Raw genomic sequence first — 26,959 nt, forward strand, 5'->3', positions numbered from 1 at the left:
ATACTGTGCAAATAAAGGCAGACTCGCGATCATATAATGTTGTTGCGCTGCATTGCCTCTAAGTGTTGCCAACCGACGATACACATTAGAAATGTGCGTACCCCAGACATGAAGTTTGCGTGGAGGACCGCACATTCTCACGTTCAAGTCAGTCTTCTTACATCCGGACGTGAGCGTGAGAAATGGCGTACGCAGCATTTTTGTGCGTACGCAAGCTTTGTACATGAGGCCCCAGATGCCTTACAGTTGCCTAATGCTATAGCCTACTAGCAGGGCTCAAACTTGCACCAGACAAAATTAGTAAATATTGAAGTTGGTATATTTCAGACAGAAAATACGGATTATCTATTGAATGGTGAGTGAATTTCGCCACTTCATTTGTCAGTGAAGATATTCAAGATAGTGAATGGTAGATATTCACATTTCAAGCAGTTAATTTTGACTCCTTAGTGTTTAGTGCGCTTAGTGTTTACTAATGATAGCTTGCTAGACAGCTAGCGATAAGATAAAGGTATTATATATAAGATAAGGTAAACACTAATAGCTGGCCTTTATGGAGTTGGTCAGACAGGACTAAGCTTATATTACAGTTTGCAAACATGAATTCTTACCCTTTTCCTTTCGCTTGAAAAAGCCAAACAGTTTCAATTGTTTTTGCTGGCCATGTCACGTCTGCTTTCTAAACGTACTGCAACCTATGACGCTGAACCGCAGTGAGTTGACAGCAGTAGGCTAACGTTAGTTGAGAGCACAGATCAACTGATCTCAGACCAGACCGCAAAGCGACCCTCTGCCGCTCTCCCCCAGCCCAGCCTGGCCCGTTCTGCTTCTCCTTGTCAGAGTTTAGAGTTCGGGATCATACCTGTCAACACTCCCGTTTTTCCCGGGTTTCTCGTATTTCAAGGTCATCTCCCAGCACCCTCCCGTTTTGTTATTTCTCCCGGAAAACTCCCGTCATTTGCATGGCCATCAAACTTCATTTTAAAATCATTGATCCATTCAGGTTGCCAGATTGTATATGAAATACACCCTACACATACACAATCACTTAGTTTCAATTTCAACCGTTTTGTCATAGGCTAAAACCTGGCAACCCAAAACCCAAATAAGGAAGCGGGTGCCAACTGCGCAGGCTGCAGAGTCGAGACGAGAATCATCATCTAATCGCCGATCCTGATCCCGCCGTCAAGCTTTATTGACCATCTTCAATACAGACATTAGAACTAAAACACAACGCAACAACCAGAGAATCCAACATTACTGTAGAATTCTGGGGTATTCTTACTGTATTCTGATGTGTTCATATGTTACATCTGTGTGTAGTATACAACAGGGAGAAGTCCATATTATTGTACATAACTGTGCCTTAGGCCTGTGTACCAGCAGGAAGGTCATACAGGCCGATGTTTAGGAACATCCGAGGAACATCAGTGATAACATGGGCCGAGGGAGACAGCATGTCTGCCTATTCGGGCTAGTATCTCCATCTGGCCCGAATCTCGCAGGTCTCGCAGGCTGCAGAGTCTCGTCGTAAGCAATCGGGCTAGTTGAATGGCCTACTCCAGAACTAGCTGTTGTGAAATTGTTGGGAGTTTAATTGATGAACACATCACATAAACTGTTATTGTGTGTTGTTGATAGCCTACACTGAACTTGTTCCCTCGGAACCAAATCTAACAACAAGCACACACCCCCCCGGAAAAAAAATCTCCCGTTTTTGGAAAGCTAAATGTTGACAGGTATGTTCGGGGTTCCTTGGTCTCTACGAGAGATAGAATGCACAACGGAATTAAAGAGTTAAAAACCATTTGTTTTTGCTACCCGGGCTGAGCTCAATTTATCCCGGGCTGAAGCCTACTAGTCTACTAGGTTTAGCAAAAAATATTGTGACAAACTGCAACGTTGACTCAGAAGGGGTTTACTGGTTACGCACCAAAACACACGAACGTCAATACACGGGCAACACAAAGGAAGTCAATTAAACAAGCACGATACACAAACAGGGTAGTCACATACAATACACGGGGTAAACACATGAGGTACAACATAAAGAAAGACTATACCAGCTAACACATACATGACAAGGTAAACGCAATTACTCATACTAAAACCAACATCAACATTACACACACACACATACACTGCACAGCATTATGGGAGTTCAGTCATGAACCAGCTAGGCTCAGTTCACTATTAGGTTAGTTTATCAACCATCTCTGAGTCTAGAGCCTCTGAGAAAGTGGCTGTGCACCAGAGCTTTGAGGAGACAGTGACAGATCACAAGCAAAGCTTTTTTTGTCTTTATTTGTATGACTGTAGCTTAAAGCCTAAAAAAACTGACAGTTGATGCAGGTGGCCTGGCCCAGAGCCATATCCACCTTATTCCAGGTATTGTTGTGCTGAGTTCTAAGAACAGAGAGTTCAAGTTACTGTAAATGTGAAATGACATGCCCGGGTAAAATCGAACTTTCTCAAAACACATCCGAATGACATGATTTTAATGTCAACTCAACGTATGTACTCCCAATCATCCGTAAATTGATCTAAAGTGCAATTTACTCCGGATAATTCCTTTAAATAACAACTTCTGGTGAGATTTTTGGAAAGAAGCATTAACACTTTGAGACCTTGAATTTGTCATTGTAGGACAGCAAGTTAATTTTGGGTTGCTACACTATAGTGGTTGGCAGCTTGTCTGTAGCCTAGCAGTCCTGTATCTTTAGAAAAAAATGTATGTGTAGTATACTCGCTCAAATTGATAACACTCATTGATAATAAGCTAATTTCATTCATTGTTGACATGGTCCATCCATGGAGGCTTAGGGTGTCCCGGGACCTGATGAACACGCCGATAAAAAGCACAAACGAGTGCGAAAGTTGCAGCCGTGAAGACAGGGAAAATGCAGGCAGCCACCAGAGTGATAGGTCGTATAAAATGAACGTTGCTGATGTCTGGGTTACACAAAGCTACAACGACACTTCATTATGTTTTCTTAATGACCGACAGTTTAGTTTATAAATAGGAAAATATTTTTGCCATAAAGTAAGCTAGCCTACACGTTACAAGTGTTTGTAGAAAGGCCTGATTTACACACACTGTTAAAGTGCCATAAGTAGGCTGGTTTACCAAAATGACAGACAGTTGAATTTTTAAATAAAAATAATATTGGTGCAGTTTTGACATCTTAAACGTGTAACCCCACAAAAGCGCACAAACATAACGTGGTTGCAGGGAGGGATGTCCTATTTTGGAATTTTACCCGGATACAACGAACACTATTTTTTGATTGGATGTCGGTGGCTATTTATTTATTTTATTTATTTGGCTGGTGAGTGGTGCGCTAGTTCTGAACCCTGCGAGATATCCTCTCGTATCCCTGCGCTTCCACTAATAGGCCTAATTATGCAGATACCTTGACATCTCTAGTAGCCTAATATTTCTGCGTGAGAAATGCAAGGTGTGGCGTGTGGACTTGTGGAATTGCGTGTGTCTCACGCCCATTGCGTGATACTTGAGAACCCTGAAAACGTTTACGTTACTGTAAGGAAATGATTATTATCATTGTAACCGTTTGTGTAAGCAGAAATATTGTTGTGCTGACTTCTAAGAACAGAGAGTTCAAGTTAAATGTTGTTGTGCTGAGTTCCAAGAACAGAGATTAAGTGTGCACCGAGACAGACAGGAACTGCACCCTGTCTGTGTGTGTGTGTGGGTGAGATGTCACAATCATAGACATATAGACGCCGCATCGACCGCTACTTCCTACTAGCGCTGACGAGACGTGGGGCCGCCATCTTGGATCGGTCATCCACTCCACTCAGTGTAATCTGTTTGGCTGGTGCAATGAGCTGTCAGCGCATTAAATTAATCATACCTCACTGAATACCGAACAGATTTTCACGCGGTTTTTTTGCTGCAAAGGTCATATATGTAGCTATGATACAGGCCACATGGTTCGGCGTATTTTAATATTCATAGTGGGTTTAACAGTAATAGAATAATCTGATATATGATAAGGTGACCTGACGTCCGATATCAAAACTGGGAACATAAACCATTTGACAGCATAGACAAAACTAGTTTGATACAAGTTTAATGAGTTAAATATAGTTCACAGTTGACAGAAAAGTTCCATCAACAGCATTATTCACAGTTCACAGAAAGGTTCCATAAACATTTAAGTGAGATCAGTGCCATTCAGACATCTGAGGGGTATTCCAAGTAGGCCTGGTTTAGTGACAAACTTGGGTAAATTGACTCAGAATAAGTTGTAAACCTCCCAGTAGAAAAGCTGTATGATACAGGAAACATGTTTTTGTGTATTTTAATATTCATAGTGGGCTTAACAGAATATTCTGATATTATAAAATGATGACATCCAATATAAAAACTGGGAACATAATGCACGTTTGACAACATAGACAAAAACTGGTTTGATACAAGTTTTAATGAGTTAAATTTAATCATCAACATTTTCAGTTCAGTGCCATCAAAAATAAAGTGATGAACAGAAGATATTTATCACGTTTTTACATGAAAATATCACGTTATTTCAAAATAACGAAACGAAACGAAACGAGGCCACGAGAGCTCATGGCTGGCATAAATGATAACTAGTCGTGTCTGAACTTGCACCCTGACTGCTATTAGGCCTACACAGTGCTGCTTGATGAGTGTTTGTTTTTGTGCATGTGTGACCCACTCCACAGCACTATTGTTAAGCAGAAGAGCCTGATCAGCTGGAGACTTCGCTCACTGCCTTGCACAACTGACAGACTGAGAAAGTCATTTGTCCCTAGGGCCATTGAACTGTTCAATGCCTCACTTAAGGGAAGAGGAGAGATAGACTTCTCTGCATAGCCTCTTCACCCCCTCCATGTTTGGATACTGTCTGTCCACCAGCCACTTGTACCACTGTCTTTATACCTCACTGTTTGCGTGCTATATTAGCACATATGCATAACCCCCCCCTCCATGCCACAGCCGAACTGTGGCCACACTTATACATTTTCTTAAATAGTTAAATAGATATATAGACTTTATTATGACCGCCGCGCAGCGAAGCGGCGGTCATATAGGTTTAGTCAGATTTTTTTTTTCTTTTTCTTTTTTTTTTTTTTTTTCTTTTTCGCATGCCCAAATTTCCGTCAATGATTCCCGGGACACTGAAAGACCGGGGTACACGAAACTTGGTGGACATGTAACCCCACATGGATAGCATGGAACCATCGTTTTTCGTTTTGATCTGTAGCCCCCCCGCTGAATTGGACCCCCCGAAAGGAGGGTAGGGCAGACACAGTTTTCTGTGAATATCTCGAAAACCGTAGGGTTTAGGAGGACCATTTTTTTTTGTATGTTGATCTCAAGGGGCCATGTCAACCCATTCCATAACCACTCATTTCATGTATAGCGCCACCTAGTTAAACACAAAAAAGTAAAAATGAGGTGGTGTAATTGAAGGTATCTGTGACCTAACATAGTCAAAACTGCACGAAATTGGAAGTGTAGGATCATTATGACACCCTCTGTATGCACGCCAAGTTTTGTGGAATTCCGTTCATGGGGGGCCACACAATAAATTAATTTATGTTACTATACACCAACTGGCCTGTAGGTGGCCGGAGACAGTTTTCTGTGAATATCTTGAGAACCGTAGGGCCGAGGAGGTCCACCTTTTTTTTGTATGTTGGTCTTAAGGGGGCATGTCAACCCATCCCATTACCACTTATTTCATGTATAGCGCCACCTAGTTAAAAATTAAAAAGCAAAAAATTAGGTGTTTTCATCTCAATATCTCTGGCTGACAAGGTCAAAACTGCACGAAATTAAAAGTGTAGGATCATTATGACACCCTCTGAATGCATGCCAAGTTTTGTGTACTTTCGTTCATGGGGGGCCTTACAATAAAATAATTTATGTGTACATTTAGTGACGTACACCAACAAGGATTCCTGGGACACTGAAAGACCGGGGTACACAAAACTTGGTGGGCATGTAACCCCACATGGATAGCATGGAACCATCGTTTTTCGTTTTGATCTGCAGCCCCCCCGCTGGACTGGACCCCCCGAAAGGAGGGTAGGGCAGACACAGTTCTCTGTGAATCTTTTATGGTATGTTGGTCTCAAGGGCCCACATCAACCTGGCTCATAATCACTCATTTGTGATTTGCCCCCCCCCCCCCCCTCCCGCCCCGGTCAAAAATGAAAATGCAATATTATTCTGCTTTAATCGCCCCTATCTTCAGTTAAGATGTTCAGAACTGCACCAAATTGTATGTGTATGATTGACCTGGCATTCTCTGGGGGTTTCATCCATGGGGGGGGCTAAAAAAATTAGGTTATGTGTACATTTAGTGACTGTACACTCATTGGCCTGTAAATGGCGGTGCACACATATAAACATGCACACACACAGGCACCCACATACTATCGGTATTAGTACATAATTACAAATTCAATAGGATCAAAAGAAAGCCAAAATATTCATCATCATCATCATGGCTGCATTTTCAGTATTGGCGATAAGTAGTCGTTTGTCCACTAGATGGCGCATCGTTGCAGTGAGACGTAATTTTTTTGGAAGTTAAAAGTGGGTTGAAAAAATAATGGACACTTCCTACAAGGACTGTAATTTACCGCAGCGAACATCTAATAAGGACAGGACGATGTTCACATGAAGTGTAAGTGAGGATGAAGTGAGGATGTTTATCGGACATGCTTGGTTTTTACTGCAGGTACGTTAATCTTGTAATATCAATAAGGACCTAGGTAATGTTACCGTTAGCGTTGGTTGAGTGATGGAGGCCCATTTGATTGATTACATTTGTAGAAAACTATAAATGCGGTTATACCAAGCAAATTGATAGCAGCACTGTTTGTATCTTTCGACTGTCATTTATTGCACGTGCTACAAAATCATTCTGTGCAATGGAAGATTTACCAACGTTACACCGGTCTGATACAGTTTTGCCTATACATGCGTGAGACTGAGACGCCTGTTTATTTTGTTTTAAGTGCGTGCAGGGTGTGAGAGGGGAATCGACGTGCTTTGATTCCAGCTTGGTAGTTGTAGTCTGTGAAATTAAAAAGCACGTGTGTGTGAAGTATCCAAACAATGACACCTTCATTTCATTATGGCTGCTTTAGCAACACACCTTAAGCTACTGTGTAGTGGGTCCCATTTAGAAGTGGCTACTTCATTCGCGCTTTCCTTGACTCATGGAACTGCGTGAATGTTATTACAACTTTTCGCCACGATATGGCAGTTTAAGTCCGCTTGATACTGTAAGTCGTAAGCCATTGGTTTCCAAAGGAGATTTTATTTGTGTCGCCAGCATAGCCTATTGACAATTTATGTTGTAAATAGGCCTACCTTATAATCCTACCTGTAGCTTAGGGAAGCTAACCGCTTTCTATTAGGATCTAGTTTGTTAGTTACAGTTTTGTCATAACTCCCTAATGCATTTTTGCATTTAGAATAGCCAGAGCGTGTATATCTCAATCTGAAAATTAAACAATATCGGGTGCCTATGGACTAGGCTGGGTGAACCCAGCCTGATCTGCCCGCTATTTATTTTTTGATTTCTTAAAAGATTGAGCTTGGTCTGATGAAAGCCAGACTAGCCATGGACCTCAGTTACACAATGCAAGGGAACATGAATCAGCCTATATTTGCACGAACAATAACGGACAAAAGCTCTTCAACTTTGGCCCGTTAAAATGTGTATGAACAGTCTAGCGACGCATTTCATCAAGGCCCATTTGGACATGTCAGTTATTTGCACCACTGGTTAGATGTAAAACAGCATTTCGTTTCAGACTACTGTTACTTAATTTGTGCATTAACAATAACGTTTCAGACTACTGTTACTTAATTTGTGCATTGACAATAAAGTATTACATGAACTAAAGATGACTAAAATCTTATGTAGAAGAAGAAATATTCACAAAAAATCCATCCATCCAAAAATGACCTTTGTTTTTGATAGCTGTTGAAAACGGCATGGAACTGACAGAGATGTTTTTGTTTATAAATACATAAAAAATAAATAAATACATAAATAACATTATGCTGATACCTTTTGCTTTTCCCAAATACAATGTAGCCTACAGGTGTAAGTGACCTTTCATCAATCCAGTTTCAATGGATGAACTGTGATGACCTGCCCTACTTGTGATTGTTTACAGATTTTAAAGGTTTTATAACAATGCTACATCTTCTTTGGCTATTCTACAATCTATTCACCTTTTCAGCACAAGTAGGCTACTTTCTGTGCAGCCGCACACACACACTCAGGCATGCCAAACAAGCATACACAAAAGTTTCAAGAGTGGGGGATGGAGTAAAAGATGGAGACAAATTGAAGTGTGATTTATTTTCGCGGAATGGATGTACAGGACTGAGCGGCGGTCATATTTTGTACCGCTATGCGGTACATCTAGTTTTACTTTATTTCTGCATTGTTGCACTGTTGGACTTACTCATTTACTATCACCATGACCACTATCACCATTGCACTACCACCATGACACTCATACACACAGAGCACCTTACCATACCTTACTATGCACAGAGAATCACAGGCTCAGTCCCTGCCTCAGTCATTGCAAGCGCCTCTGATTGATTAATCACCACTATGTGGATACTGTTTTTAGAATTGATTTAGATTAAGTGTTAGTTAGTATAATTTGTATTTTTGTAATTTGTATTTTAGTATATTTTTATATATTGCATTTAAGTGTTAGTTAGTATAATTTGTATTTTAGTATATTTAGCATATTCTTTATCTTCTACTGTCCTTATTGCTTAGTTGTGTTTTTATATTATATACTCTACTCTGCTGTTAAAGAATGTGTGTGTTTGTGTTGTCTGTATGCTGCTGAGACCTTGAATTTCCCCTGGGGATCAATAAAGTATCTATCTATCTATCTATCTATCTATCTATCTACATACTCGACGCACCCGACCGGTAGCGCGACAACATGACGTCAAAATGACGTAGTTCTTGCTGGCGCGCCAGGATTTTAGCCAGGTATGCGAGGTAGCGCCAAGGGGGCAGGCGAATTCCCGGAAGTAGAAGAATCAATGTAGGCTGGAGGGACCACTTCTCTGCTAACCCCATAGAAGCACATTCATTTTAGGATTTTTTTGAAATGCCATAACTACATATAGCATATATCCTGTACCGACATTGTAGCTTCTGTATTATCTACATAAACAATAGAAGGCAAAACAGGCTCAGCTACCTCGTATGTAACGTTGAGGTTCCCGCAAGAAGTAAAGTTAGCGAGTCCGGTTGTAGGGAAGCTAACGCACCGTAGGGAGATAACCGTATTGTTTGGATAAGAAGCTCAGTCCAGCCAGCACGGAAACTCATGAACAAAGCTATGTAGCCTACAATACCATTGTATGTTAAGGTAAAGCATTGGATAGAGGCAAGTAAACCTAATGAAAAACGGCACTAACGATAATCATTTCAGAGGTTTTCGATGGATTGACCGTAGGTCAGAAAAGTGTTAAGAGTTTTACCATGACTGTTTTTGAAGATGATCATGTGTGGTAGTTTCAACATTAACACGACTTGATATCACTTGTGAGGATGATATTAATAATAATACTTAAATAAATGTTTAACTTTGATGACTTTGAAGGCAAAGGAAGTGTGAGAAGAATTTCTGTATAGCCTATCTATCATATGATTTAGTTCGATGGCTAACGTCACGAAGTTAAAGGACCAGTATGTAGGAATTAATGGAAAATAAATGGTAACCATTCCAAAAATGATCACCATATGTTGTCAGAGAGTAAGGAAACATGATGAATTTAAGTAATGGCTTATTTGACAACATTACTATAACCTGTAAAACCCCGTAAAACCCATGAAAAAAAATTAGTTACGGGGCGGAATCTCTTGGAATTTTCGTTTATGTTTTGAATGATTAATTCTAGAATAGCGTATTAACAATGGGCTGGCGTGTCCTCCTATTTGTGTTGCCAAATTAGCAAAAGCCAACTGTCAACTTGCTGTCAGTTGTAGTCATGAACGCCTACGAGAGGCAGGCAAATTTCCAAAATTAAAACAAGAAACAAATTAAGTGGACATCGGAGGAGCTTCCTGATATGGCGACGTCTTCGTCAAATGAAGAATATCAAGTCTGACGCAGAGCTAGCCATATTTCTCCACGACAGCTAGCCTAAGCTAAACTTCATCTGCATCGCTAACTTCAGCTAAATATGTTACGTTGGTTAGAGAGGTATTTTTTGTTTTCACTGTTTCCGTAATGTGTAGCTGGGTCATGGTTGGAGAAGCGTTAAAGCAGCTGCAGGTCAACTAACGTTAGCTAAGTCTTAATTAGGCTACATCTGGCAACCCAGAAGAGGCTCGCGTCTGGTAGTCTTGAGAATGTTCACCAGTGTTTTGATTTTGGCCTACAGAACGTTCGGTAACAATCCTACAAATCGCTCCTTTAAGTGCGAGTCTGCGCAGTACTGGGGGGACCAACTGAAAAGTCGTTCTATTTGACTCAGTGCCCTCCCATTGAAAACGACGGAGTCTGTTCGTCCATGTCTTTTACTGTCTATGGGTAGCGCACCACCAGAGCCCGTCTACTAGAATTAGACATTCTCTGGCACCACTCATTTTTTTTTTTTCAGACGAGCGCGACAAAGCGGAAACAGGAAGGTGGACTAGTTTGAGGGCAAGCGAGAGTTGCAGTGTTTTGTTACAGTCGTGAATTTTTAATAGTTTGCTGGATAAGTTAACAAAGTTACCAGCGAGAGTTGCAACACATGGAATTAAGAGGAAAGAATAGAAACTATTTATTTTCAAACAAAGGACATATATTAAGGCCTGAACAAAATCTCTTTCCACTTCAGGAAATTACACAAACTCAGCCAGCTAACTAAACTGTTTAAATTATTAAAATTTCCCTCGGGATGACTAAAGTACTGTATCTATCTATATATCCATCTATCTATCTACCTGTGCGCACACCTTGGAAAACTAGATGATAATGATGGTGGTAGTTGTGAATAGTAGCAACCAAAGTCTGAAGCACCATCATCACAGAAGCTAGCTACTAGCAGAGCCCGTCTACGGAGAGCCTGGCCACTCCGTATTAAGTCCCATTGTACCGAATTTTGGTTGCAGTTCCACCAGAGTTCCACTGGGGGCGATTGCCATGAGTGCAGAATGAATGGGAGTCAATGGAGCTAGACGGCTAAATTTGTCTCTTTCACCTGATTGTCGTTGACAAATCTCAGATTTGATTGTAGTTTGTATAACTTCAACATGGGTTATAGGTAAAAAGTTGAATGAACGAGTACTTATGTCCTTTTGATTTCTTACCGGTTGGGTCGTTGTTGCCCATAACACGCTAGCATTGTGCTAATAAATGACGTCATTGACACGTTTGAAAGGCTTTTTAGAACAATTAAGTGACTTTAAAAATATATAATACTCAACCAAGTGTATTTTCTTTGCCTCCCCTTTCGAATACAATATTCAAATTACTTGAAAAAAAATTATAACCCGAGAAAAGTGGATTTTGAGGGGTACAGCTCCATAGACCTCCATGCATTCTGCACTCGTGGACATGTGCCCTCATGTGGAACCACAGAAGGAACTGCAACCAGTTCAGAAACCGGAAGTTTTCAGAGAGTGGCAGTTCTCCCCTTATTAGACATTCTCTGCTACTAGTGTTTCTTACTGCAGCTTCTTCTGCTGTGTAACATAGTTAGCGTTAATCTTTTCACAACAGCGACACCTCTGTTCAGGAGAATATTGCAACTAGTGTCGCAACCACCACACGCGAGTATAAATGGTTATGGCACTTCTGTGACGTCACATTGTCGCGCTACCGGCCGGGTGCGTCGAGTATGTGGAACGTTTAAGGCTGTGGGGAAGGGACGCAGGGAGTGAGAAGTGAAGCGCTGCAGTCGCACAGTGCAGGCTGCTGGAGAGCACAGCAAATTAAATATTCAAACAGCAAAAGCATGTGCTTTTTGAGATCACACTGTATTCAGCCCGGCCCCATCGGGAATCCTCCCGACTCTCCCGATTGCAACTCCGCTAGCCTACTGCACACAGATGCAAAATATTCTGGACAATGCTTGGGTGTTCGCATAGGCTATAGGTAACAATATCATCCACTGTGTTCAATAACGAGAATGTCTTAAACCGAGCTTAAAATAGAATTTGATTGAGTCAAATCAATCCTATCCTATATCCGATTCTTGCCTCTCGTTTCGTTTCGTTTCATTATCTTGAATAACGTGATCATTTCATGTAATAACATGATATATATCTTGTAAAAACGTAAAAATATCATATCTTTAAATAACATTCAGTATCGTCATATATATCTTGTTAAAACGTGAAAAAGATATTGTTATAACAAGAAACTTTTCACGTAATTACATAATACTGAGCCTTTTTATTTATTTTAGTGTGACAGCAATACGCTTCCATAGGCTATGCTTCCTATTTTCTGTGTGCATCTGTACAATAAAAGACACAGCTTTTGGGCTGCAGAGTCAGAGACTGATGGTGTGAGGAATTCTTCCTTACATTAGCAGGCTCTCCTTGGTACCAGACAGAGGCGGACAGAGTACACAGCTTCATTACTTGAGTAAAAGTACAGATACCCTTTGCTAAATTTGACTCAAGTACAAGTAAAAGTACAAGTCAGATGTCTACTTAAGTAAAAGTACTAAAGTACTTGTTTTTAAAGTACTTGAGTATCAAGAGTACAAGAGCCTACATTTTCTAAATATTGCATTACTACTGCCACAGTGCTTACATTTACAGAAACGTCCTACACGGAGTTATGAAAAATGTTAATGTTAATACCTTGGAGAATGTAAAAGGAATTGAAAGTAAAATCAAGTCATTTTCATCTTTTTACCATGTTGCCAGTGATGGGCAGTATTTCTAATACATGTATTTAAAATATGTATTTAAAATACAAAATACTATTTTTTAATTGAAACACTTGAAGCGAAAACTATCATTAACTTGTTCAGAAAATAATAGTAAAAAAATAGTCTGGCGAGATGGAGCCACAGGTTGGCACATTCCCGGGATGGACCTGCTGCATCTTCATCCATTGTTTCATCCATGGTTTCATCTCTTATCTAAATCGGACCATAGAGTTGACTTTGGCGGAAAGCTGAAGGTGATTGCTGACAGGCTATCCCAATCAGTGGCGCTTGCACAATCCAATCACGTTTGAGAGGGAAACAACAAATTGAGGGTTTCCAAGGTTTTTCTTTTTTCCTTTTTTTAGAAGAAGTAACGGGTACTCACGGTTATGGGTAGAAATGTAGTGGAGTTTACAATATTTGCCCCTCAAATGTACTTGAGTAAAGTCATGAGTACCCCCCAAAAATGATACTCGAGTAAAGTGCAGATCCCTCAAAATTGTACTGTACAATTTGGTACCATAGTTTGTGGGCAAAGCCATACTACGTGTTGTGGTTATTCTTGTATCTATATGTTGGGGTTAAATTCCCTGACAGTTACCAACAATGTTAACAACAAATTCAGCTTCACTGCTGCAAACAAAGTGGCTATATGCTTCGCCATATAACGAACCAGCTAGCCTTATGATAACAAAATTCCTTTTGTTTAGTCAACTGAAAGTTATCCACATATCAAACGATTAAATACACAGTTATGGAGGAATTGTTTTGGGGAAGCAGTTGCACTATATCCCACTTTTGCTGCCTTTAAGCCAATTAAATCCATAGCCTAGATGAGCATTGCGCATACATTACAACTTGACGTGATGGTGAAGCTAAATGCCCAAGAAACGTCACGTCATAAAAGTTGTAGGCCTACTAAACGCAAAAACTTAATGACAGCTTGTTCGTGGTGGTGTACTGCTGCCTAATTGAAATGGGATAGGCAAGGGTTATCTTATATTCGGCTATTACGTGTGGCACATTTATTGAGCCTCTTTTAATTTATTTGATGAGGAACTGATAAAGACTGAGCAGCAGAAAAGTCATAGTCGATACATAAATTGTTTATGATTATAATTAGGCTATTGATAGCCTACTATTACTTTACTACTATTACTGTTATTACAGTGCATGGAAATGCACTGTACTGTTCTTCCTAGGCATTTTATTACAGTGCAATAAACAGTTCTTCCTAGGCAACAACTTCTTATTACAGTGCATGAAAATGCACTGTACTGTTCTTCCTAGGCAACAACAACTTCTTATTACAATGCATGAAAATGCACTGTACTGTTCTTCCTAGGCAACAACTTCTTATTACAGTGCATGAAAATGCACTGTACTGTTCTTCCTAGGCAACTTCTTATTACAGTGCATGAAAATGCACTGTACTGTTCTTCCAAGGCAACAACAACAACAACAACAACAACTTCTTATTATTATTCCGCTTACCACTTTTTCCGTACGCAATTTCTCTTGAACAGTTTAACTTAGAAACTTCGTTCAAACTTTGTAACGTAGGTATTCAAACGGACCAAGCTGCTATGTCTTTTCAACTTTGAAACTTTTTAAACTATTAAAGAAAAACTTTAAAAATCCCCATAGACTTAACATTGCTGATTGTGACATCATAATACGGCCGTTAAGCAATTAGAATCCTATGGCAGGTGTTCAGGCCACCTGGATCAACTGCCAGTCTCAGGCTTTAAGCATACAAACTGGCCTTATTAAAACTACACATCCTGTTCAACTGCTTCCTCTGCCAAAAAACTGTTTCAAAATAAAAGTCCTCACTACAATATTTCACTGTTAAACAATTTAACCCTTTAAACTACTGAACTTTTCAACTGTTCAGCCATTGTAACTGTTACTTGTCATCAACTATGACTCCTACCCACTGTAGCTAGTTAGCATGGTTAACATCGTTAGCATGCTAGTTAGCATTTTTAACAAAACTGCTAAAAATGATTAGCAAACATTAGAGCCATTCCAACTTTCAGTTATCGTCAAATATCTACCTATACACAGCCATTAAACTATTTGAATATCAACATTCATTAAACGTCCAGTCTGTCAACAACTTTTAAACTATTTACCTTCAACTTCTAAACGGTCTACTTTTAAACTATCATTAAACTATCTATTAAACTAGCTGTCTATCAACAACTTTTAAACTATCTACTCTCTATCAACAACTTTTAAACTATCTACATTCAGCTTTTAAACAGTCTACTTTTAAACTATCAACTTTTATTAAGCTATGCAACCACCATGTCTATCCTAGCATCACCGTAGTAACCATCTCTGTATTATCTGTTTTAACTATACATGATATTTTACATCACAACTTAAGCATTTTCATGCACTGGTAATTCCTTGGAATTGCATTTCTAGTTTTTATTATTATTCTTCCAGGCCCTAATTTGACTCGAACCGCTTATTGTAGAAACCTGGTTCAAACTTTGACACGTAGCTCTTGAACCAAATTTTCGTTCTATGACTTTTCATATTTCTACGACTTTTACTTTTTGAGATATTAAATAAAAACTAAACTTTAAAATTCTCCATAGACTTAACATGGCTTTATGACATCATAATAGGCTATTAAGGAAATAGAATGCAATCAACTGAACCTGTGCTCTCTCACTGACTGCCTGTAGCAAGTTCAATGGAACCTCTTCTCTGTGTCCCTCTCCATTCAACTGAATAGCTCACTTCTCATCCCAACTTTCTTTCACTTATTTTTCTTCACTTTCCCTCATTTTCTCTATCCCTCTCTTTATTTCTCCTAATTTTAATAACTTTTTTTTTACTATTTTCACTATTTTAGCATAGCAAACACTATAATGACCCTAGCAACAGCCTAGCAACCACCTTAAATACCCTAGCAACAACCTAGCAACCACTTTTATAGCATAGCATCCACAACAAGAACCCTAGCAACAGCCTAGCAACCACCCTAAGTACCCTAGCAACAACTTTTATAGCATAGCAACCACTATAATTACCCCAGCAACAGCCTATCAACCACTTTATAGCATAGCAACCACTATAATTACCCTAGCAACCAACCCAGCAACAACTTTGCATGCACTGTATTTCCTTCAGGAAATGCTTTTCTAGTTATCAGATAGTATTCTAAGTATTTGATTAATGAAAATGTTGTTAATGTATTTGATAAAAGTAACCCAATGTAACCATTGTTATTTTATGTGTGTTCACTTTGAAGAATTAAAGCAACACCAAAGAGTTTTTTGTACCTTAAAATAATGTTTCCAAAATTGTTGTTCATCAACTCGTATCAGGGTGAACGGCAATTCTGCATTCGCTTCATCGGCTATAACCGCACTATGTAAGTTTGCCAGATCGGGTAGCGGATCTGTAGTACGATGAAATGAGACATAAGAAATTACAAATTCAATACAATACAAAGTCATGCAAAATATTCTACCTTGTCTGTGGACATCGTTATTTGCAAAGCCGGTGCTGGATAAACAAATAGCGTGCATGCGACAGAGGGAAAGGTGTTGCTTTAATTGATAACAAGATAGCCAAGTAGCCTGTGTATATGTAGCCTATACTGGAATGTATTAGGACATTGTATGGTTTACATACAATGTCATTCGATGTATAGTGTTATTTGTTGAAGCATATTGGATATATTATAAAGGTATACTACTGTCTATTTCATAATGTTGTATTGTATATTATATATGCCAATGCTTTCTATATTGGTCTATTTATTGCATTTATTATATTAGTAATGTTTGAAACTATGGTTTATAATATCGAGGTATTTCAATGTTCATATTATATTTATATATTATATTATTATAGTATATTTTATAATGGTATATTTTGGAATATGTCCAGTGTCATCCAGTGTCATAGTGTGTGCTATGCCTATCTGTTATTTCTCTCTTGAATGATTTTTACTCAGAAATAAACGTCCAGCGCTTGAGAAAGACATAATTTCTGTATCTCCACTTCTTTCCAACCCACAGTGCTATCCAGCCTGTAACAAAAGCATCTGATATATGTAAATAAATCTTATTGAAAGGGAGATATTATTCCCATCAAAATGAACAGATGTGAGGCAAAATAATGAATAATGGGCCACAATAAAGGAACAGGATTGTGGGAAATGTAGGATAAGGAGACACATCAGTTTGTTTTTCGTAGAGTTTGGTCGATGTTCAGCTGTCATATATTTCATAATATGAAAATGAGTGAGTGTTGAAATGTCACATCAATGGAGCCAACACCAACTTTACAAAAGAAATAAACATTTTATTGCCCTCTACAGGAATACTAGTATACCAGAAATCATTATTTCTCAGAAATACAAAATGTAGAAATGTAAATCACTGTAAATGTAGAAATGTAAATGAAACACATATTTCAATATAAATAAAATACAACATGTAAATCCAGAAAAATACTATTAGTCTACATCACTGCAAATGTACAAGTACATCTATTGTACTACTCTGTATTTCTTGGCTTTAAAATGGGCAGTAAATACAAATTATTCAGACATGATTAAGACAATACAATCCTCGCTTTCCCCCTTAACCAAGTCCTTTTAGACTGCGCACAGACAAAAGAGAAACACTAGAGGAGAAAAGATGAAAAACGTAGGACCATAGAAATGGTGTTGTGTTCTTCCTCTACATTAACAACACAAAGGTGTAAACTTCAGGCTCAGAGAGAATAAAAGAAAGCCATGGACATGCTGGGATAATTGTAAGATCAGGAGGTAGAACTAAAGGGGGATGTCATATGGCTCTTGACAAACAGCTGGGGGGGGGGGGGGGGGGTAGAACTTTCACTTTCTAAACCTGAACTTTGCCACCTCTGGTTCATCAAAAAGGGTGAGACACAGGGCCAGATGTACTTTTTGCGCCCAACTTCAGGCGTATTTGTTTCGCAACGTGCATGTAAAATCATTGCGAGGTATGTACAAACAGGCCGCAAAGATGTTAAAGCGCAGACCGCCTGTTGCGGAAGCTGAAAAGGGTACATTGCGTTTTTCATGTCATGCATATGCATTCAGGGGAGGATCCAGAGGAAAGTGGGAGTTTAGCGTAAAGAGATGGGAGGGGAAGCGTAAATAGCGCCTAATTATATCTTCCGCGGTATGTACAAAGACTGCTCGTGAAAGCGCACGTCTATTCTGCGCCTAAATATTTCCACCTTGTAAAAGCAGGTGTTAATCCAAACTGCAGTTCAATGCGTCAATAAGAGAACCTTTCAAAGACAAAAAAAAAAACTATTTAGAGTAGGGGAGACCGGGTATGGTTGTAACATGGGGAGAGTTGTAACATCACCAATTCCACCAATCAGGGATAAGATATGAGCCATGTGACAGTTTCTGACTGCTCAGACTTCCTTAACGATCACACATGGACATTTTCAAGTTGTTAGTGCCATTTATCCCGGAGTAAGGAGAAAAATTCAACATCTGAGGTAAGAAAGTAACTTTTTTTTTTTTTTTTTCTAGTGCTTTTACCATTGTAGATACAGTTGTATGAGTTACATCAGGTCAAACTATAGTTTCTCTAGTAAAGAATGGTGTAGCTCTCTCTTGCTAATGTCAAAGCACCATGCTAATACAGCTAGCTAAACAATGGATGACAGTGGTGGGGTAGGTTGTAACACAATTTTTGAATATGTTACAACCTGTGGAATGGGGCTAGTAGACCCATTTAATGTCTGTTTAATTTCATCTTTGTGTGGTGTGACTGTTCAGCCCTCTCTCTCTTTCCATGAGAGACACAAATACATACACACACAAAAGTATAAACGCTGTGGTTTTTATATTTTGTTTAAAACGTTAATATGATCTTCATTCTCTATGTGAAGAACGGATTGTATGGTATACAATATGTTGGTGAATCTATTTTCACACCCTGTGTACCCTGTTTATGCAATAAATCAGTATATCAAATGGAATTCCATTGTTTTTCTGCATTTTTTTGTACCTGTTACAATCTACCCCAAAAGGTGTTACAATCTACCCCAGTAGTGGGGTAGGTTGTAACAAAGGTACACACTGTATTTGTCATAATCTCACAAATTCTGTAATATAGTTGAAGAGATTTAAATGGTTGCCACTTGTAGTAGACAAATGTGGTTACTTTGCCAAAAAGTTCCAGAACTGTAGCTTTAAAAGAAATGGTAGTTTTAGGTGCTGAAGAAAAATGTGTTACAACCATACCCGGTCTCCCCTACCAGTTTTGTAAGTCTTTGTACTATCAAAAGCAACCTTAACTTTCGTTGGCCTTATTTCACTTTCACGTCATTCACTTAAACTTTCCTACTTGCTAGATTTGACCAATCTTCCATAGCCTACATGCACAAGTAGTTTGAGTAGAACTACTGATCTTCATTATCTCCCTGCTTGTTGACATCTTATCATTTATGGTATTATTCATGATCGCTAAACGTTTGATTCTTTTGAATGTTGTCATCAGTTAACTTCATTCAACTGCGCTTGTATGTAGGCGCTGCCATACAGTTGTGGACGTTCGTAAATTGTGTTTATGGGCGGAGAAAGGCAGAGAAAGGCGCAGTTTACACTTAGTATTGAACGATTGATAAATATGACGGAAACTTGGGTCTGACAGCGTTTGCAGTCTGCGGTTTGTCCATGACGCTGACGCTACGTTCGCAAATGTAGGTACATCTGGCCCACAGTGTCTTCAGAGTTCTGCACTTTCCTTTGAAAAGAGATAGAGGCATGATGACTGTCTCATGCGACAGTGCCGTCTTTCCCGTCCTTTTCTGTGGTGATGTCGTTCAGTTTGACCGTCTCCTCGATAGCAGCTTTGTTGTCGCGCACCTTCCCTTCCTCATGGAAGCCCACCATCAGCTGGTAGACCATGACCCCAACGATGGAGCCAAGGAAAGGGGCAAAGATTGGCACCAGGAACCAACACTTCCCTACCCTATTTTGAAAAAAAAAAGGTTTGGACATAAGTTAGAAAGAAAAAAAGGGAGTGAAAGGAATATTTCCTCATCGATACTTAATGTCAACAATTATGCCTTGTGTGTCACAATACAAAACTTTCACATGCTGACTCACACCCCTTTAATCCCGTTGCTAGGGTGTTTGCGTGCAGCGACACAGGTGGCCGGTCCGACAACCTGCATGACTAATCACTGATGACAAGTGAGTCATGTGCCTGACTTACGTGAACACCTCCGTGCCCCAGCCAGCAATGGCGGTGAAGAGGCGCGGTCCCAGGTCACGTGCCGGGTTGACAGCGTAGCCGGAGTTGAAGCCCATGGAGAGGCCGATGACCAGGACGGCGAAGCCCACAGTGAAGGCCTCCAGGCCTGGAGGGACGGGGTTGTTGTAGGGATCCACGATGGCTAGAATGCACACGATCAGAGCCGCAGTGCCAATGGTCTGCAAGGATGCAGATAGGAGTTAGACACTGGTGATCTTGGAGTCAGTCACTGTTTGTTGTGTCTGGCTTATGGTATTTGGTACATTATGAAGAGTTTGGTTCCAAAACGCTATATCCTCCATTTTAAGGCGTAACTCTCACCAAAATACAACCTAGGGTCTTTTTGTGAATGTACCCGAGTCAAACTTTGGTGTAAAAGCATAATGAGGATGGAAGCGCCACTTTTAAGATTGACCGTATAGTCGTTTTTGGGTCAAATTTTTGAATTTCGCCTTTTGAATGGGAGTGCTAGGGGCACTACTATTTTGATGCGATCATACTGTGTAGTATCACCAGGGTCTCTACACATGAACTCGAGCATTGAGATAGATAGATAGATAGATAGATAGATAGATAGATAGATAGATAGATAGATACTTTATTGATCCTCCAGGGGAAATTCAAGAAACATTGAGAACATTGTTTGGGGCAGCCGTGGCCTACTGGTTAGCACTTCGGACTTGTAACCGGAGGGTTGCTGGTTCGAACCCCGACCAGTAAACTAAAGTGCCCTTGAGCTAGGCACCTAACCCCTCACTGCTCCCCGAGCGCCGCTGTTGTAGCAGGCAGCTCACTGCACTGGGATTAGTGTGTGTGCTTCACCTCACTGTGTGTTCACTGTGTACTGAGTGTGTTTCACTAATTCACGGATTGGGATAAATCCAGAGACTTATCCAGAGACCAAATTTCCCTCACGGGATCAAAAGAGTATATATACTTATACTTACGTATACTTTGTTTGTGTACACAGAGTTTACTAAAAAAAAAGGTTATGAACAACTCACTTTAGCAGTTGGTGTTTCCGCTCGCCGCCATCTTGCCAAAACCTTTCTTTTTAGTAAACTGATTTTATTGATTAATACACAATTAAATGACAAGTCACATGCCAAAAATCTAGGTGTCATCCTTGATTCAGAGCCCTGTTTTAAAAGGCAGATTAGCTCTGTTATCAAGAGTAGCTTCCATCAGCTGAGAATTATTTCCCATTTCAAACCGTCTTTGTCTCCCAAGGACTTAGAAACAGTAATTCATGCATTTGTTACATCCCGGTTAGATTATTGCAACTCACTCTATCTTGGTCTCCCCCACTCCCAACTTTCTCGTCTGCAATTAGTACAAAATGCAGCTGCTAGGTTGCTTACTGGCACCAAGAAATACCAACACATCACCCATGTACTGGCCTCCTTACACTGGCTCCCCATTAGTTTTAGGGTCCACTTCAAAGTCCTTCTGATTGTTTATAAGGCACTGCATGGGTTGGCTCCCTCATATATTTCAGACCTCCTCCATCCCCTCTCAGCATCCAGGTCCCTTAGATCTGCCGATAAGGGTCTTCTCTCTGTGGCCCGCACCCGCCTCAAGCAAAGAGGCGATAGAGCTTTTGCGGTAGCAGACCCACGTCTGTGGAATTGTCTGCCCCCAGATGTTAGACTGTCTCCCTCCATCACCACTTTTAAATCAAGACTAAAGACCCACCTTTACTCCTTGGCCTTCCCTGCTTCCTAGCTGTCCCTCTCTCTCTTCTCTTCTTCATATTCAAGTGTCTTCTGTACTGTTGCTATTTATTTGTTTAGGGCTGTCTATTTGTCTATTGTATTTCTGTATTTGTCTTGCTTACTTTCTCTGTGCTTGCTTTTTATATTTTGCTTGTTCTGATTTGCTTTTATTTTCTATTTTTAGCCATATCCTCTGTACAGCACTTTGGTCAGTGGAAACTTTAAATGTGCTCTATAAATTAAATTTACTTACTTACATTAGTTTGTAATGTTTTTAAAAATGGAGATATAGCGTTTTGGAACCAAACTCTTTATATTAAATACAACCTTTATTTAGTGAAGGTTGTATTTAATTATTAATCCATTGCTCGGGTTGGTTGGCTCATGCCAAATCCTTGGTGTCTATTTCCTGAAAAAGCTGTTCAGGCAAGTTTTATTCTATTCATGTTTTATTCTGTGGTTTTAGCTTGCAAGTATTAAAATTCTGGTGAGAAACATCATGAAACCTCAAACAACCCTTTCATTGTGCAATGGGGCTTGTTTGCACTTGAAAGAGCTCGAGGGTGACATTGAATCATTCGATCAATACAGTACGCGAGTCCAAGCCACTCACCTGATCAAAGAAACCATTAACAATGTCAAGGTGCGGGCCCGGGTATGTAGCAAATATCCCAGCCGTGGCCTTCTCACCCTCAACGAACAGCTCATCTGGCATCTTTCCAGCAAAGTCCCAAATGGCATCTGAGGATGAAGAGTACATTACAAATACATCTTAAAAATATATTTAACTGTACTGATAAAATCAATATATTTTTCAATATATTCACTATTTGCTACTGTAACTGTGTTTAGCTATATTATGGTTTCATACTCATGTGACTAAGTTATACAAGATTCCACAAAAAAAAAGAGAAAAACATTAATGAGAGAGTTTAAAGAGTCTACTACTGGAATAAGCTGAAGAATAAAGCTGATTGGCCGAAACCCTGTAGAAATATTATACTGTTATTATACGGCTGGGCAACAGTGGCTTACACTCACCATAATAGAGACCAAAGATTACAGCGGCACCCAAGAAGGAACCAATGGTCTGGGCCAGGAAGTAGATGGGAAACTTCCTCCATTTCTCTCGGCCCAGGAGGCAAAGAGCGAATGTCACAGCAGGGTTGAGGTGCCCGCCTGAGCAGATTAAGCAGAACATCTGAGTGAGACACACCAAGAGAAACCACCGAAAAGCAGTGTCCAAACAACAATGCTATGACTGGGCCCTTTAATAAAGAATTTAGCTTTAAACTCGGAGTGTGCGGCACTTCTCTCCTTTCACTAAGTTTTACTCTAAGTTTCCAGCACCTCGTATTTGGTGTGCATTTGCACCTCTCCTTCCAGGGGTAAACTCAGTAGGCCTCTTTGATCTACTGAGCATAGCTGTGAGCTCACGTAGCGCAGTGGCTCAGAATCTCATTTAACAAGGCTTTGCGCGTACCTGACACCTGGCCAGACACCAAGATTCCCAGCATGGCAGCGAAGCCAAAGGCGAAGTTAACGGTGAAGAACATGCCATGTGTGCCCTTGCTCAGCGTCAGTTGTGCCACTGAACCGCAGCCAAACATCTGCAGAGAGGAGGGGTAAAGAAGAGAAAGCTTAACAACTCACACCAGCAGCGTCACAGCAAAATCACACATTCCACACCCTTCAATTCTGTGTGCATGCAAGTCTAGTCAAGAGCTCCCCAAAAAGACACCATCCAAATATGTTTTACTGAACATCGCCTTCGCCACTTTGTGAAGTGCGATTATGTGAATTGTGATAAAGGCCAGCAATTGGACAAGACGATTTGGCTCTCATCATCCAAACATAATCTTGGAATTTGTGTTACAAAAACAAAATGGGAGTCCCCTTAGGAGAAACTCTGGTAGCAACTCACTCTAACTGTCATATGACATTTAAAAAGTATTACATTATGGGAAGAATGGAATTATGGGCGCTACTCTGTGGTATGTCATAAACATTGTGTGTGTGTGTGTGTGTGTGTGTGTGTGTGAAATGCACTCCTTATTAGTCAACACATTTCAAGTATTATTATACTAAAACTGAACTTAAAAACTCAAAATGAGTCACACAGGTATTCACACAAATAAACCAATGGGCAGAAAGTGAGAAGAGATCTTTTCTGATTGTCACACTGGTTCCTCTGTTCTGAACACTGAACCAGCAATGGCAGGGCAGAATGGTCAGGAGAGAATCTCAAGGACAGAGTTTGCCCCATGTGTACATTTCTCTCCAGTTCCAACTTCTGGACAAACGGACTTATACCTCTCAACACTATCACCTTGAGGGACAAAGAAGGGCTGTTTAGGATAACTGTGATAATCTGAGACCAGACAGGAGTGAATGACCCCCTTCACCTGACATAAACTGGAGGAATGAAAAGCCCCTGCAAGTCCCCGTTCAGACTGCAGGCAAAAGTGGCCCAAATCTGGGGGGTCAAGTGACCAGGTCAGACTTCTTCAGAAGTAGTGTGAACACTCAAATCTTGCCCAGGACCATTTCCATATGTGGTCCTGAATCAGACCCAGGTCTGATTTTTTTCAATGCGGCCGCAGTGTGAACAACCAAGGCGGTTGTTCACAGTCATCCATCCACAAAACAATTAGATAAGTAAACATAAGTCAAGTTAGCTAAATGTGTCTAGGTAATTAGCTGTAATGTGTGACCATGATCACATAAGATTAAAACACCTTTAATATTGATGGATTGCTGATTTGTTGTGCATTATTACCACTTGGTGCTTGGCAAAGATCATATTTTTCTACAAACCATTTTGAACTAGCCAGTTCTTTTGATAATGTTGATGACAGAGTTTACCCTTTTTTTATCGTTGCTAGTTCTTATCTGAACGTATTATTCAATAAATACACACGTGAAAAATGCTCTTATAAAATACTTTCTTCCCCTTTCTTTCTTTCTTTTTTTCTTTCACTCACACATACACCTGTATGAAGTATGTATTCTCATCATGTCAGCCTTGGCTCATAGCCAGTCAAAACTAATTATTATTTATGACCTGTGTACAGTGTTAGTCATCGGCATGTGCCAAATAGACTCACAGGACCAGAGTAAAACATTTATGGAATGTAGAATCAGTGTCGTCACTGGTTTTGGACCTGTCACTCCCCATCACGTCATATCAGCTAAAATCACATCCTTTTGTATTTGAGATAAGAATCCAAGGCTGGAAATATACTGCAGGCCATGCATACACAGTCAAATGCTTTGTAGGAAGTAAAGTGTGAATTATTTTTGGTTTTGAATCCTGGGCCAATGAAAACACAAAGCACCGTTACTGCTTGGATAACATGTCCAGAGTGTGGTTTAGTGGTTCAGGGTTAGAGGTTTAGGGGCTGTAAATAGATCGCCATATTTAAAATGATTCTGCTGACTTCAACATTTAAGGGAATATGCTTAAGTATACTATGGTCTGCTAACAGTTGGAAACTTGACACAGGTTCTGTGTGTAGGATGCATAAACCTTCCAAATCTTCCCTATTTAGTGCCCAGTCACCTTCATGATTTCACATACTCATACTAAGAGTGTTATTTACATAGACATTTCCTTCTTACCATAAAGGGTCATAAGCTAATATCACTGTGAAACTCATCAGTAGATACAGTAAATGAATATGAACCGTATGTAACTGACCATGAAAAGCAGGAACTCTGGGCTGAAATAGGAAGCAAAGATGTTTGTGCGTTTTGTCAGGATGTTTGTGTTGGAGCAGGAAATCTGCCTACCCCTTGTTTATTTGTCCTGACGACTCTGATACCAGACCCCATCTCCACCTCATTTCAGCTGAATTGCTTTGGGTGGGATGAGCACCAGGATGTTGAAAATGGGTCTCCCATTCATCCATCTATTCCCAAGGTGCCACTAACACACCATTGGCCCTTTTCTAACGTCATACAATAGGTATCCTTTACCGGTACACATATAGGCCAGCAACATTCATTGCCTTAAACATCACAACAGTGACGAGAATGTGCTCTAAAACAGGTAACATCTACAGAGAAGCACACAACCTTTTAGAGAAATGGCACCATTATATGTCTATGGTATACTTGCACCATTCCATATCTATGACACTGGTTCTTTGAATGTCTATGGTATACTTGCTCCTTTTCCATATCTATGATACTGGCTCTTTGAATGTCTATGGTATACTTGCTCCTTTTCCATATCTATGATACTGGCTCTTTGAATGTCTATGGTATACTTGCTCCTTTTTCATATCTATGATACTGGCTCTTTAAATGTCTATGGTATACTTGCTCCTTTTCCATATCTATGATACTGGCTCTTTGAATGTCTGTTACTGGCAGAGCTCAGGTGACCGGAGACTTGTGTATACAGAGTGACACTGACACAGGTATAATGCTGAAGTCAACAGAGAAAAGTCAACTTTACAAAAGACAGGTTATGCCCATCTGAGTAACAGGATCTAGGCATTACATTGAAAGAGGAAGCTATGCAATTTGTGCAACTTCCACGTATGATGTATGTATGTTCACCAGCTGTAGCCTATGTCACTTCTAAAATTGCATTGTGTCTCTGAGAACTTAGAATGTAATAGAACCAAATAAATATTTGCTTTTTCATACAAAATAAATTATAACTTCACTCAAATCCTTTGAGTTAAATGCCATCACACAAAGCACACAACTTTGTGGTCAGAATTTCATCCTCTTTGACCTAGTTTAGGACAAAATGGGACCATCTGACTAGCCAACATTCTACCATACTTCAGACAGACACAGTACTCACCACGAGAATCAGGGTCCCGAGACATTCGGCCAGGGCCTGACGCAAGAGCTTGTTGCGGATCTGGAAGGTGCGGGAGAGCTTATCCAGGTAGTACTGTTGTCTTCCCATCCTTGTAGCTGTGTCTGGAGACCTGTCTTCCTGCACTGAGAGGGGGTGTCGGGCCTGTGAGAGGCTTTTCTGTCAGAGCACACTTTGAGATGTGCCATCCTCCTTTTATAAAGCC

The 26,959-nt window shown here is 40.1% G+C and overlaps 1 protein-coding gene across 1 annotated transcript; it reads right to left on the reverse strand.

Moving 5' to 3' along the window:
* Positions 1-19,563: 19,563 nt before the first annotated feature.
* aqp3a (aquaporin 3a) lies at positions 19,564-26,924 on the reverse strand. Its single transcript, XM_042101805.1, has 6 exons — positions 26,737-26,924; positions 23,401-23,527; positions 22,959-23,096; positions 22,531-22,658; positions 20,164-20,381; positions 19,564-19,917 (listed from the first exon to the last, which is right to left on the reverse strand). The coding sequence occupies exons 1-6, from the start codon at positions 26,842-26,844 to the stop codon at positions 19,722-19,724; spliced, it is 915 nt and encodes a 304-aa protein (XP_041957739.1). The 5' UTR covers positions 26,845-26,924; the 3' UTR covers positions 19,564-19,721.
* Between the last annotated feature and the right edge of the window lie 35 nt (positions 26,925-26,959).

The sequence above is a fragment of the Alosa sapidissima genome, chromosome 8, assembly GCF_018492685.1.
Source record: "Alosa sapidissima isolate fAloSap1 chromosome 8, fAloSap1.pri, whole genome shotgun sequence".
Taxonomy (NCBI): Eukaryota; Metazoa; Chordata; class Actinopteri; order Clupeiformes; family Clupeidae; genus Alosa; species Alosa sapidissima.